We start from the raw sequence: 14,929 nt of genomic DNA, 5'->3' as shown, positions 1-14,929 counted from the left end.
TTCTGAGGAGTCTGATACAATCAGTAAATCATCCAGATATGGAACTAAAAGGATGTTTTGGGTTCTTATGAAAGCTGCCACCTCCACCATCACTTTGGTAAATACCCTTGGGGCTTGAGAGACCCCAAAGGGAAGTGTTTGGTACTGAAAATGGACCCATGCTCCCTCAATAAACACCGCCACTCTTAGAAACTTTTGATGAGAGTTGTGGATCGGAGTATGGTAGTAGGCGTCTTCTAAATCTACAGAGGCCATCATGCAATTTGGAAATAGAGGGATTGTTACAGGTAAGGATACTAAGTGATTGTAATTGTGAAACCCAGACTCTTAGGGAGCGAGCGACACATGTAGAAGCTACATTGGTTCTGATAGAAGCTGTGGCCGCCTCCCAGGTTTTTTTGTTAAAGAAGTCAGCTTTTTTGTCCATTGGATCAGACAGAGTTCCTAGATCCTCAAAAGAAAAGGCGTATTTCTTAGTCATTTTAGCCACCGGGGCATCAACTAACAGGGCTCTATCCCATGACTTAGTGACTGACTCCTCAAAGGGGTACTTTCGTTTAAGGAGTTTAGGAAAAAAAGATTTCTTCTCAGAATTTTCCCATCCCTTATCAATTATGTGCTTGATACTTTTATGGAAATTCAGTGTACGGGACTTCTTGGGACCTAAGCCTTCATATAGGCGTCTTCGGCCGTGACTGTCTCTCTGCTTTCCTCAAGATTAGCCGTTATACTGATTGCTTTAAGGAGCTGATCAGTATCATCTGGAGAAAACAGCAATTTGGATTACAACTCTTCTTGCTCTTCATCAGAGGAGGAATATAGAGTAAGATTTTCCTCTTGAACACTAGGGGGACTGGAAAAAGCAGGGGTGACTACAGAGGAGGCTGAAGCACCCACATTCCCGACAATTCCTAGTCCTTTAAGGGATGAATCTATCTCCTCCCGGATCATTACTCTTAGGTTGCTAGCAATTGCAGAGGACTCCTGGGCCACGATAACGTCAATACAGGCTGCACATATAGATTTTTTTTATAGGCAGGATCTAGCAGTTTCCTACATTCTGCACATTCCTTACTACAGGATTTAGAAGGTGACTTCTTTCTACCCTACATAATAAAACAATAGCCTGACTAAGCTAGCAGAATATGGAATGAAAATGAAATTATCTCACGCAGAAGTATATCCACACCTCCGTAGGCGGGCTGGAACTACTCTTCTTGGAGCATCCACCTCCCACTGTCGAATGCTCAGACATGCTGGAGGAAGTATTTCAGCAAAAACACTGCAGGGCAACCAGGAATGGTCTGCTCAGCTGCTGCGGGCTGGTATTACTGCAGGCTGTTGGTACTGCTGGCTGCTGTACTGCTGCGGGCCTGCTGCTGGATAACCACTATGGGCTGTGAGTATTGCTGCGGGCTGGCTGCCTGTTGTTCATGGGCTCCGGACGCTGTAAGGCGCAGACAAGGGATCCAAAATGGAGAATTCCCGTGCCCCTTTTAAATGGAGCCGGAAGTGACGTTACACTGCCAGGCTGACGTTGCATCCTCCAGCGTTCTGAGCAAGCAACGCACTGGCTCCAGAGATGGGAGTGCCACTGACCCGGGGAAATGGACAGAGATGCAGGGCTATTGGGATCCTTCGCAGGACCCACAGGCAGATTCACGGTTGCTCCCCAGAGGAGACTTCTGCCGAACAGGGAGCCCCACTACCGGAGGACCTGCAGCCCCTTGTAGAGGTATGGAGACCTCATACCGGAGGACAGTAAACCTGAGGTGTGCAGAGGCGTGTCCCTTTTAATGTTCCCAGGTTTCCTGTCCTGCGGTGGGAGGTCCTCTCCAGGGGTGCTGTCATGAGCGCTCAGGTAAATGCAGGATTATTATTCCCCTCTATTCAATAGCTGAGGAGATATTTGGGGTTCTCATTCCCTACTAGGAAAAGAAGTTTGCTAGGCATGTATTTTGGCAAAACTCATGCAAGTACTCATGCAGCGAATAATGATGTAGAGAGTTCACCCTGGAGTCTTTCACAGCCTCCCATAAACAACAAGGATTGCCCAAATTCTGCCCTTCAGGTGTCCACCCTGCTCCCATAGCTGTTATTCTAAGCTAAATGTGTCAACCCTGTCCACAGGTAGAAGCTCATGACAGGTGACAGGTTCAGGTAGTGATAGATCAGCACTAGTCTCCCTAAAGCATGGATGGATAGATGCTAAGCAACAACCAGTCATTGCCTATTAAATATCTACACAAAGGGGCAGAAGAAACTGGTTGTCTGGGATTTTTAGGAAACAGGCTAGGAGTTTTAAAGGGGTATTCCGTGAAAACATTTTTTTGTTTTCATATCAACATGTTCCAGAAAGTTAAACAGATTTGTAAATTACTTCTACTAAAAAATCTTAATCCTTCCAGTGCTTATCAGCTGCTGAAGTTGAGTTGTTCTTTTCTGTCTTACAACAGTGCTCTCTGCTGACACCTCTGTGTCTCAGGAACTGTCCAGAGTAGCAACAAATCCTCATAGCAAACCTCTCCTGCTCTGGACAGTTCCTGAGACAGACAGGTGTCAGTAGAGGGCACTGTTGTCAGACAGAAAAGTGCAACTCAACTTCAGTAGCTGATAAGTACTGTAAGGATTAAGATTTTTTAATAGAAGTCATTTACAAATCTATTTGACTTTCTGGAGCCAGTTGATATGGGAAAAAAAAGTTTTTCATGGAATACCCCTTTAACTATGATGCAATAGTTCTGGAACCAGCATAAAATGTCAAACTTTAGCCACTGGTAAATTATGTAAAGTAATAGGCCCATCACTATGAGGAAACATCAGGACAGTGTTCAGGGGTCAAGTAGCTGAGGACAGGCAAGGGATAGCATCAGATAATAAAGGTAATGGGATTTAACCTATTTGTTCAGTGTCTGGTTTACGTGTTCCAAACAGAATGTGTGTAAATAAGATAAGAAATGGGTAAACTGTATTAGGAGCAGTTTCTAAATTCCTATAAAATGATCACATGACCCTGCCGTGTCCACAGGCATACCCACCGGCAGGGCCACGATCTGCGCTCCTTGCTGTGCCGCCTTCTTTATTAGCTCGGAAGCTCTTTTCAGGTTATCGGACTTCACAGAGGAGACCAGGAGCTGCACCAGGGCCAGCTTAAATTCTGTAGAAAGAAAGAAGAGGAATTAAGATTAATAATATTATTACCCCAATGTTTAAGCAGTGAACTGGTGATGCCAACCAATTTACCTGCTAGGCTCTTCTAACTGGCATGGAGCGCTGGCTTACCCATCTGCATATACTGCAGGCTACTGATCGACACACCTAACATTCTATACATGGAGATTCAAAAACAGTAAACATGGGCTAAAAAATCAGGAAGGAAATGATGACAACAAAAACTGTGTTCACAAGTTCAGGTTCTTATTGCAATTATTAAAGGGGTACTCTGCTGGGAAACATTAAAAAAAAAAATGGTGTCAGAAAGTTTAACAGATTTGTAAATTACTTTTATTAAAAAAATCTTAATCCTTCCAGTACTTATCAGCCACTGTATGCTCAACAGGAAGTTCTTTTCTTTTTAACTTTCCTTTCTGTCTGACCACAGTGCTCTCTGCTGACACCTCTGTCCATGTCAGGAAATGGCCTGAGTAGAAGCAAATCCCCAGAGCAAACCTTTCCTGCTCTGGAGAGTTCCTGACATGGACAGAGGTGTCCATGTCAGAAAAGAAATTCATGTCAGAAAAGAGCTTCCTCTGTAGTATACAGCAACTGATAAGTACTGGAAGGATTAAGACTTTTTAATAGAAGTAATTTAAAAATCTGTTTAACTTTCTGGCACCAGTTCATTTAAAAGAAAATTATTTCCAGTGGAGTACCCCTTTAAATACAAAGCCAGAAGCAAATAAATGGAGGACACATGTAAAAGGAAAGACTGAGACTTCTCAACTTCTGACTTTGTATTCTGTAACGTCAATAAAAAACCTGACTGTGTGAAAACAGCCAAAGGGTACGTTCACACGGGCGTATTTGAAAGTGGGCGGGCTCTTCTCGGCTGCCCGCAGCAGATTTTCCGTGGCGGAATTTACGTTGCGGAAAATCCGCCACAGTCCCTACTGACTTCAATGGGGCTTGCGGCGGATTTTCCGCAGCGTAGATTCCGCAGTGGAAAATCTGCTGCGGACAGCCGGGAAGAGCCCGCACACTTTCAAATACGCAGCAGGAAATCCACAAAAAAATCTGCCCATGTGAACGTACCCTAAGGGTCTATTCACAAGTATTCTGTGCAGATTTGATGCTCAGGATTTGAAGCGGTGTCCAGTCATTCAGTTTACATTGAAATCTGCAGCAGAAAATCCTGCGCATCAAATCTGTGCATCAAATCTGTGCAGAATACTGTACGTGTGAATAGACCATAAATAGCCCAAGGAGCGGGTTGGTGCGGTACCAACGGAGGGAGAGATGAGGGAGACATAGTGGAGGAGCGAGGTAGCATCAGGTGAATGTGTGGTGAAGTGGCGGCGATATGGAGGAATAGCTGTGAGGAACGGGGATGAAGGAGGCTGTGAACCATGTGGGACGCCGGGTTCCCGGAGTGGAGAGACAGGAGCGGTGAGTGGAGCTCCAGCGCATAGATGATAAACAACACCTCGGATTTGGTGCAATTGAAGTATTACAGATACTTGCTGGATCCGAATATTTACAACTGTGGGGAGACTCTGTGTGGATCAACTATTGAATCTGTAATCTAGGGGGCTGCTCTATTCTAAGTACTGCGGTGTCCCACCATCAGGGTTTCATTTTAAGCCCCAGCCTCTATGAGAATTTTTGAGCTTCAAAACTAGATCAAGGTGTATAAAAATATGCGCTACCTAAGGATCTCTCCACTAACAATTGACAAACTATTCTGCTTATCTGGCTCCCATCTTTAGAGCTGTAATTTTTAATATCCAATTCTTTTCTTTGTGTCCTAACATCTAATATAGGACATTGGCGCCTCATCATACTTATTTTTTTTTTGGGGGCTATAATACTCAACATCTATATAAGTGCTTAAAGCGCAACGGCCATGAAATCTGGGTGCAATAACCTGCACACAGCCTTTGTACTGTTTGCAGGTGGTGTGTATAGCAATGTTTTTGCGGGCTTTCATGACCCCAAAAAATGTTTTTGATCAAAGCCACTGATGGTCAGATAGGCATGGCGCGAGGTACGTGATGCCCCACCGCTGCCACGCCCACCCCCTGTATGTCAGCGCTGGCACCGCTGTGTGATTGACACACAGGTCCCAGCACATGCGCCCTTCAGCTAATCTAATGTGCGCGCCGCTGCGTGTCATTCAGCTAGCACTGCTGAGGAAGACTGCGGTGGGAGTGATCACTTGCGGGGAGTGGGCGTGGCGGCGGCGTGGCATCGCATACCTCGCACCATGCCTATCCGACTGAAAGTGGCTGTGATCAAAAGCATTTTTTGGGGTCATGAAAGCCTGAAAATATTATGTAAAAACATTGCTGTATACACCATCTGCACACAGTACAAAAGGCTGTGTGCAGGTTATTGGGCCCAGATTTCATGACCGTTGCTCTTTAAATTAACTGCTGATCTTGAATGTTTATAACCGGGGGCTGGTTTTGTTATAGGACTCTACAAAACGGATACCTCTAAGAGAACTATGGAGTCCAAATATTGGCTATTTCTTTCCTCTTTTCTTTCTTTTTTGTCCTTTTTTTGCCTTAAGGGGTACAAAAATTGTGTGAGCTAAGGCCTCTCTATCAACAACCAACAACCAAAAATATGATGCTATCCTGGACTCTACCTATAGCATTTTTTTGTACTTTAATATTCAATATCTGACTTAGGTGATCTAGTAATGTTATGAGGTTGATATTAATTGCTGTATCCTAAAATCTATAATAACTGTGGGGTTATTGTGTTAATATTTCAAGGTAACCTAGCGATAAGGTGAGGGTCAGGAGAGGGCACAGGCGATTGTTGAGTAATAAGAGTAATAACTGGTCTCTGGAAAGTAGAATAATGGGGGGTAAGAAAGGGAAAGACGATTCGGCGTCCAACCAAACTCAGAGTGATATATAAAGAAAAGTCATGGTTCTTTACCTCGGTGGAGGAGGCAAACGAAGGGCTGGAAAAAGAAGGGATCAAGAAAAAAAAATGTATACAAATATTGATGTGCAGCTATGGTGATGTGAGGGATTTGATAAGCTGGCTGGCCGGGTGATGGGCTCAAGACAGGGGAATTGTCGGAAAATGGTTTTGACAATTTTAAAAGGGGGGGGGGGGTGTTTGGGGGATTCTCTTTTATTTTTTTTCTTTCACTCAATAGATAAACATTTGCCAGGAATTATTTGTTTATTGGAGACACATTTAACAGCTGATAAAACTCAGATTTTACAGAGAAAATGGATTGCAAAGCAATTTCATTCATTACATACTTGCTACTCTAGTGTAAGTGTGTTAATACACAAAAGGCTGGAGCAGGGGTGTGGAAATTAAAAAAACGACTTGTCCAAGGGACTAAAGCGGAGCACAATCTACTTGTCCCTCAAGAAAATCCACTTGTCCTGGTAGATAAAATAATTTCAACCAAAATAGTCTGTAAATAAGGTCTTTATTAGTTTCTGCGCTTTTGTTTTTCCCTCCTCGCCCTATAATAGCCATAACACTTATTTTGCCACCTACAGACCCATATGAGGCTTGTTTTTTTGAATGCCCAAGTATACTTTGTAATGACACCTTTCATTTTTCCATAACTTATGCTCTGAAACAAAAAAAAAATTAGCAAGGTGAAATTGAAAAAAATGCTAATTTGGGAGTTTTCTTTTTTTCGCCATTCACCTTGCGGTCAAACGTACATATTTTGATACTTTAGGTCGGCCTGATTACACCAATACCAAATTTGTTCAGTTTCCATCATGTTTTAATAATAATCCCTATAACATTTTTATTTTTCCATATATTGGGCTGTATGAGGGCTAATTTTTTGGGCCATAATATGCTGTTTGTATTGGCACCATTTTGGTATTGATCAGACTTTTTGAACACTTTTTTACTGGGATATGATGTTATAAACATAAAAAACGCAATTTTGTGATTTAATACGGGATATAAAATGTTATATTTTAATAGTTCGGACAGTTAAGCACTCACTAATAACAAATATGTTTATTTTTATTATGTTTACATATTTTTATACGGAAAAGGGGGGTGATATGAACTTTTAATATGGAATGGGTTAATGGGTGTTTTTAACTTTCATTTTAAACTTATTAAACTCCACTTTTTTTTTTTTTTAGAAGGAATAATTTCGATTCCTCATATAGATCAATGCAGTTCTACTGAACTCCATTGATCTGTGTTCATTTGGTTGAACCTGCTCAACGCAGGTGATCCGCCCTGCTAGACCACCAGGGATGGTTAAAAGATCCCTTTAGACACCGCTGTCAACTTTGATCAGCCGGGGGCCGCCGAATAAGGAACGAGCTCGAGTCAGGAGCCCAATCCATACACCCTGAGCGCCGGTGTGAGGTCTGCTCCTGCGCCTCACACCGGCATTATAAAAAAAAAAAAAAAAAAGGGTGAAGTCGGTCCGGCCCTGCTTGCACGATACTGGGCTAAATCTATGAAAAATTCACCTGCCCGGTGCCCGGAACTACATGTCCCGAGCGTCAGGCGATATTTAGATATGTATTTCTGGTTTTAAACTGGTTTCATCTATGTGCCACCCTCCTTTACATCTGGAATATTTAAGGAATTATGTGGGTATACTAATGATAAAGGAGGTATCCCAATTGTGGTGATGGGTGAGATTAATGCAGTAGTTAGTGAAGAAAAAGAGCCCTAATAATGGAATAACAGTTTAAAAAAAAATTATGGAGGAATTAGGATGGGTTGATTATTGGAGAGAGAGAAACCCAGAACTTAAGGCATATTCTTGTTACAATAAATCTAAGAAAACATTGTCCCGTATTGATATGGTAACGGGGGATAAAGAGATTGTGTTCTGGATAAAAGACACAAAGTATATATCCGATCATGCCTTACTGATGTTAAAAATGATATCAAAAAGGATAAGGCAGAGAAGTGTGAGAATAGACCCCCTCTGGGTAGAGGTATGGGGAGAAGACAGTGACATCATTGGTGAATGAAATACAGGCATATTTTGAAATTAATGATGGATCAGCTTCAGAAGGTATTATCTGGGTTGCCTTTAAAGGGGTACTCCTCCCCTAGACATCTTATCCCCTATCCAAAGGATAGGGGATAAGATGTCAGATCGCCGTGGGGTCCCGCTGCTGGGAACCCCCGGGATCGTCGCCGTGGCACCTGCTATCATTACTGCACAGAGCGAGTTCGCTCTGCGCATAATGACGGGCAATACAGGGACCGGAGCATCGTTATGTCACGGCTCCGCCCTTCGTGACGTCACGGCCCGCCCCCTCAATACAAGTCTATGGGAGGGGGCGTGGCAGTCGCCACGCCCCCTGCCATAGACTTGCATTATGGGGGTGGGCCGTGATGTCACGAGGGGCGGAGCCATGATGTCACGCTGCTCAGTCCCCTGTATCGTCCGTCATTAGTAATGATAGAGGGGTGCCGCAGCGTCGATCCCGGGGGTCCTCAGCAGCGGGACCCTGGCGATCTGACATCTTATCCTCTATCCTTTGGATAGGGGATAAGATGTCTAGGGGCAGAGTACCCCTTTAAGGCGGTATTGCGAGGTATTTGGAAAGAAAAAATTGTGAGGATGAAGAGAAAGGTGAAAAAAGAAGAAGGAGAGGTTAGAAGGGAAGTGGAACAAACAGAACAGCATTTTATAGAAACAAGATCAGAAAAAGATAGAAGAGAGTGGGAGGAGGCAATATGGAGGTATAAAGAGTTATTGGCAGCAAAGGCTAAAAAAAAACTGTATTTCAGTCTGAGCAGAAAAGGTATTTAGAAGGAGGAAAGCCGGGAAGATGGTTGGCCAATTTGATAAAGATGGACTGATGATAAAAGAACAGGAAGAAAATATTAAAGGGGTACTCCTCGCCTAGACATCTTATCCCCTATCCAAAGGATAGGGGATAAGATGTCAGATCGCTGCGGTCCCGCTGCTGGGGACCCCCGGGATTGCCGCTGCGGCACCCGCTGTTATTACTGCACAGAGCGAGTTCGCTTGGCACATAATGACAGGCAGCACAGGGGCCGGAGCATCGTTACATCACGGCTTCGCCCCTCGTGACGTCACGGCCCGTCCCCTCAATACTAGTCTATGGGAGGGGGCGTGACGACCGCCATAGACTTGTATTAATGGGGCGGGCCGTGATGTCACGAGGGGCGGAGCCATGACATCACGCTGCTCTGTCCCCTGTATCGCCCGTCATTACGCACAGAGAGCGAACTCGCTCTGTGCAGTAATGATAGCGGGGTGCCGCAGCGGCAATCCCGGGGGTTCCCAGCAGCGGGACCACGGCGATCTGACATCTTATCCCCTATCCTTTGGATAGGGGATAAGATGTCTAGGGGCGGAGTAAGCTTTAAGGTCTTTTTCTGATTTCTATAAAAATATGTATACCTCGCAATTGACAATAGGACAAGAGGAAATGCAAAGATATGTTAATAAATGTGAATTCCCAAAACTAACAAAGGAAGCCGTGGAAGTGTTAGACATTGAAATTTTGGAAAGTGAGGTGTGGAAGGTGGTAAAAGAAGCACCCAGATTAAGAGCCCCAGGCCCAGATGGGCTGCCATATGAACGATATAAAAAATATGGTAACATTCTCATCCCAAAACCAATGAGATTATTTAGAAATATTTTCAAGAATGGATTTTACCCCCCTCGAGAGAGGCAGTAATAACTCTTATTTCGAAGCATGGGAAAGATGAACATGAACCTGATGCGTATAGGCCAATCTCGTTGCTAAATACACATATGAAAATACTGGCAAAGATCTTGGCAATAAGATTGGCGAAGGTAATGCCATTATTAATATCAAAGGATCATTGTGGATTTATGAGCAATAGAACAACGGCGGACAATGTGAGGAGACTGTTTGGGAATCTGCAGATCGAGGGGGGCAGAAAATCATTATTTGCAGATTATATACTCATATATTCAAAATACGCAACAGGTACTGGAGTGCATTATAGATGAAATAGGGGAGTATGGAGAAAAATCTGGATTAAGCATAAACTGGAATAAAACTGTATTGATGTCACTGGATAGACAGATAACCCATAAAGAATTAAAAATAATAGGAGAGGTAGAAACATTTAAGTATTTGGGGATAATCGTAGGACGGGGACGTTAAGAAATATCGAGAACTAAATGTATGGCCTACTTTGAGAAAGATAAAGGCAAAAATTTTAATCTGGCTAGGATTGCCACTGAGTATGGCAGATAGGATTAGTTTACTAAAGATGATTGTTTTGCCACAGATTTTGTTTGTTTTGTCCAATAGTCCGGTATGGTTGGGAGAACAAATTTTTTTAAGAAATCAAAGCCATGGAAAGAGAACTGGTCTAGAAAGGTAAAAAACCAAGAATGAAACTACTGTATTTTTCGCCTTATAAGACGCACTTTTTCTTCCCCAAAACTGGGGGGAAAAAGTCGGTGCGTCTTATACGGCGAATACACACCTATCGCGGCGGTCCCTGCGGCCATCAACGGCCAGGACCCGCGGCTAATACAGGACATCACCGATCGCAGTGATGCCCTGTATTAACCTTTCAGACGCGGCGAACGAAGCTGACCGCCGCATCTGAAGGGAAAGTGAATCTAACCCGGCTGTTCAGCCGGGATGTTCGGGACCGCCACGATTTCACCGCGGCGGTCCTGAACAGCCCGACTGAATAGCCGGGTTAGTGCTTACAGGACACCGGGAGGGACCTTACCTGCCTCCTCGGTGTCTTCTCCGTTCAGGGATCCCCTGTATGGCCGGCACTCTCCTTCCTCGTCATCACATCGTCGCGTACGTGCGTAACGACGTGATGACGGCGACGGAGAGCGAGGATACCCGGCCGGCAGCAGAGACGTTCCGGAGCGACAGGGACACGGCGACCGCGATGGAGCGACATCCAGGGCAGTGGTGACGGGTCCGGAGCGGCGGGGACACGTGAGTATTACCTCCTCCTGCAGTGGTCTTCAATCTGCGGACCTCCAGATGTTGCAAAACTACAACTCCCAGCATGCCCGGACAGCCAACGGCTGGCTGGGCATGCTGGGAGTTATAGTTTTGCAACATCTGGAGGTCCGCAGGTTGAAGACCACTATTGGGTTCAAAATCTTTTATTTTTTAGTCTTATATGCCTGTGCGTCCTATAGGGCAAAAAATACGGTAGGTTATTTATGTAAGGAATTGAAGAAAGGAGGATTAGCTATGCCCGATTTTAGATTATACTATATAGCGGCACAACAAAGATACGTAAAGAAATGGAAGGAAATGGATTCCTTTGTGAATACGATAAAGGAAAAAAAGGACATGTGTGATGATATGGCAGAATTTCTAGAATCAAAGTTGAACGGTAAGGAGCCTTTAGCAGAGATGGTGGGAAGAGTTTGGGCACAAATGAAAAAATTATGAAGGTGGAAGGATCATTAGAGTGCACAAGATTATTAAATAATATGAAGTTTAAAGAATTAGAGGAACAAGAGTGGAAGTTTTGGGATAAGTATAATTTAAAATATGTAGCACAATTTTTTGAGGGTGAAGCACTCAGATCATTTTATGACCTGAGTGCACAATATAAAATTCCAAACAATATGATGTCTTTATTTAGATATACACAATTAAAGGGGTACTCCGCCCCTAGACATCTTATCCCCTATCCAAAGGATAGGGGATAAGATGTCAGATCGCCGCGGTGCCGCTGCTGGACACCCCCGGGATCCCCGCTGCGGCACCGCGCTATCATTACAGCACAGAGCGAGTTCGCTCTGTGCGCAATGACGGGTGATACAGGGGACGGAGCCGTGTGATGTCATGGCTCCGCCCCTCGTGACATCACGGCCCGTCCCCTTAATGCAAGTCTATGGCAGGGGGCGTGACGACCGCCGCACCCTCTCCCATAGACTTGTATTGAAAGGGGCGGGCCGTGGCGTCACGAGGGGCGGAGCCGTGACGTAACGATGCTCCGGCCCCTGTATTGTGCGTCATGCAGAGTGAACTCGCTCTGTGCTGTAATGATAGCGCAGTGCCGCAGTGGGGATCCCGGGGATCCCCAGCAGCGGCACCGCGGCGATCTGATATCTTATCCCATATCCTTTGGATAGGGGATAAGATGTCTAGGGGCAGAGTACCCCTTTAAGGGAAGCAGTGAAAAAAATAGATAAGAAAAAATAATTATTCATGAGTGTATGATAATGAGAGTTTTAAAGGGGTACTCCGGTGCTTACACATCTTATCCCCTATCCAAAGGATAGGGGATAAGATGCCTGATCGCGGGAGTCTCACAGCTGGGGATCCCCGGGATCATGCACACGGCACCCCGTTTGTAATCAGTCCCCGGAGCGTGTTTGCTCCGGGTCTGATTACGGGCGACTACAGGGCCGGCGGCGTGTGACGTCATGCCCCCACCCCCGTGTGATGTCACGCTCCGCCCCTCAATGCAAGCCTACGGGAGGGGGCGTGACAGCTATCACTAGAGCTAGAGGAGCGAGAAAAATTAATAACCTGGTTAATAGGTGGAGGAAGATCGGAGGGAAAAAGGATGGATAAGATCTTAAGAGGTAAAGTGCAATTTGTATCCAGACCTTTATTGGCGAGAAAATGGATGTCTAAATAAGCCCCAAATATTGAGGAATTTTATGACACAGCACGCAAAAGAATACATTTTGAGTTTGGGTGGGCAGTTAAGGCAGGGTGTCTGCCAAAATGTCATGCAATTTGGGATAAATGGATTAAAAGGGTAAGACGGAGAGAGATTATGCCTGGTAGAAAATCTTAGATAGGAGATTAAGGGAGAGAAAAAAAAATTCAAAATGTCCCCCCCCCCCCCCCGGCCTCCCTTCTGCTTTGGGGGGGTGTTTTTTTTGGGAGGAGTAGAGGGTTGATAGGTGATTATTACTTTGTAAGGGGTGGTGCCCTGTCCAGCCAAAGATGACCCTAATGATAGATTGAAGGAATATATAGAAAATGCAAGACGGAGGAGAAATGCAATAGTAGAGAAAACTCCATTATAAGAGCAAGGAAGGGGAGGAGGTAAGGGAATAGGGAGAGGAAAGGGAGATTAAGAGGGAAGGGAAAAGAAATTCTTTTTTTTTTCTTGAGTGTATGTTGTGGGCCCTTCTACTTTTATTTAATAAAGGGCTGTATGGAAGTTTGAGATGAGAGAAAATTTCTATGCTGTTGTTTTTTCCCATTTTTTAAGCTGGTTAAGGCTGCATAATAATTTGCAAATGAAATAAGATCAAGTTAAAATAAGCAGTAGTTTCTCCACGAGTTTGTTGATTCTGGGGATAGGTAATAAACATACCAACAGTAGATCACGAGAGAGTCATGAAGGATGGTGTCATGGGAGGATAACTTCTCTTTTTGGCAAGAGGAGTAAGCTATATTAAGCAAAATATAATTATGACATATATCTTGGAAAATATTAAATGATAAAAGCAGCTGGAAAAAGGAGAAGAAGGAGAAGCCGCGGAAGAGAAAGGAGATGTTGAGGAGCGGTGTGGCAGGGTCCAAATTTTAAGGCTAGGTTCAGACTACGGAATTTCCGCCGGAATTTTCGCTTTGAAATTTCCGGCAGAAATTCTGCTTACTATAATGCATAGTGTAGTGAATGGTTTTCCGTTCACAAATTCACACTTCGGAATTTGTGAAGCGGAAAATCCGGATGAAAAATCCGCTAGAAAATTTCCACCTGGAGAAAGGGGTTGCTCTTTCTTCAGGCGGAAATCCTAGCGGAACACATAGCAGTCTATAGGAAAACTGCAGTGTCCGCGCGGTCCTTGCGCCGACTAATTCAGTCAGCGCAGGCGGAACTTGGAATCTCCGGGTGGAAATTTTCTGCCTGGAGATTCCGTAGTCTGAACCTAGCCTAAAAGAAAGTTTTTGTTCTTCCCCCTCTTTCTTTTCTCCTCTCTCTCCCTCATGGAAGCAGGAATTAAAGTGTAAAGTTGTAAGCTAAAAGAGGGGGTTTATTAATATAATGAGTTTGTATGGATGTGGGGGATAATATTTATTGTGGTTGAGGTAAAAAGGAATAATAAAATAAAATAATTTGTAACAAAAGAAGTCCGCAGACAGCACTCACAATTCAGCAGAAGTTTATTCGGGAACGCTGGACATCAACAACAAACACGCCAGGTGAGTCGACCGGTTTCGCGCTACACAGAGCGCTTACACGTGACCTAGGAGGTCACGTGTAAGCGCTCTGTGTAGCGCGAAACCGGTCGACTCACTTGGCGTGTTTGTTGTTGATGTCCAGCGTTCCCGAATAAACTTCTGCTGAATTGTGAGTGCCGTCTGCGGACTTCTTTTGTTACAATTTGTGCCTTTGCTACGGGCGGGCAGAGCACCACGCTAACAGCATAGGATCGCGCAGTGTGACTACACCCGTAAGGACCCATATTATAGTGAGTAGCCAGCAGTGCCAACTACTTTTTTTCTTTGTGTGGAATAAAATAAAATAAAGTTGTTAAAAAAAAAAAAAAAAAATTAGGAGAAAATATATTAACCATAGTTAATCTTTAGCCGACATATGAACATATTAGCCAACTATTGCTAGTAATATGTAATTATTAAATGAACTGTCTGGCCGGAGATCTGGATCAAAGTCTACTACGACTAACATTTTACCGCATTCCATCCAAGTCTGTGTTGTCCAATAGAACTCATAGGGTTATGTTCAGACACAGCAGATTTTTTGCATATAGCAGATGTGGGTTCCTTGCTAAGAGACTATAGCAAACTAAAGTACAATGATATTAATTTCTCCT

The 14,929-nt window shown here is 44.1% G+C and overlaps 1 protein-coding gene across 1 annotated transcript in view; it reads right to left on the bottom strand.

The window, feature by feature from the left end:
- NIT2 (nitrilase family member 2) overlaps nt 1–14,929 on the bottom strand; it is a 38,788-nt gene that overhangs the window by 18,875 nt on the left and 4,984 nt on the right. Inside the window, exon 2 of the mRNA XM_056559294.1 lies at nt 3,039–3,157. Within this exon, the coding sequence (XP_056415269.1) occupies nt 3,039–3,157 (119 nt within the window). The remainder of the gene's footprint in view (nt 1–3,038; nt 3,158–14,929) is intronic.

The sequence above is a fragment of the Hyla sarda genome, chromosome 2 (assembly GCF_029499605.1).
Source record: "Hyla sarda isolate aHylSar1 chromosome 2, aHylSar1.hap1, whole genome shotgun sequence".
NCBI lineage: Eukaryota > Metazoa > Chordata > Amphibia > Anura > Hylidae > Hyla > Hyla sarda.
This window is presented reverse-complemented; position numbering and strand designations above follow the sequence as displayed.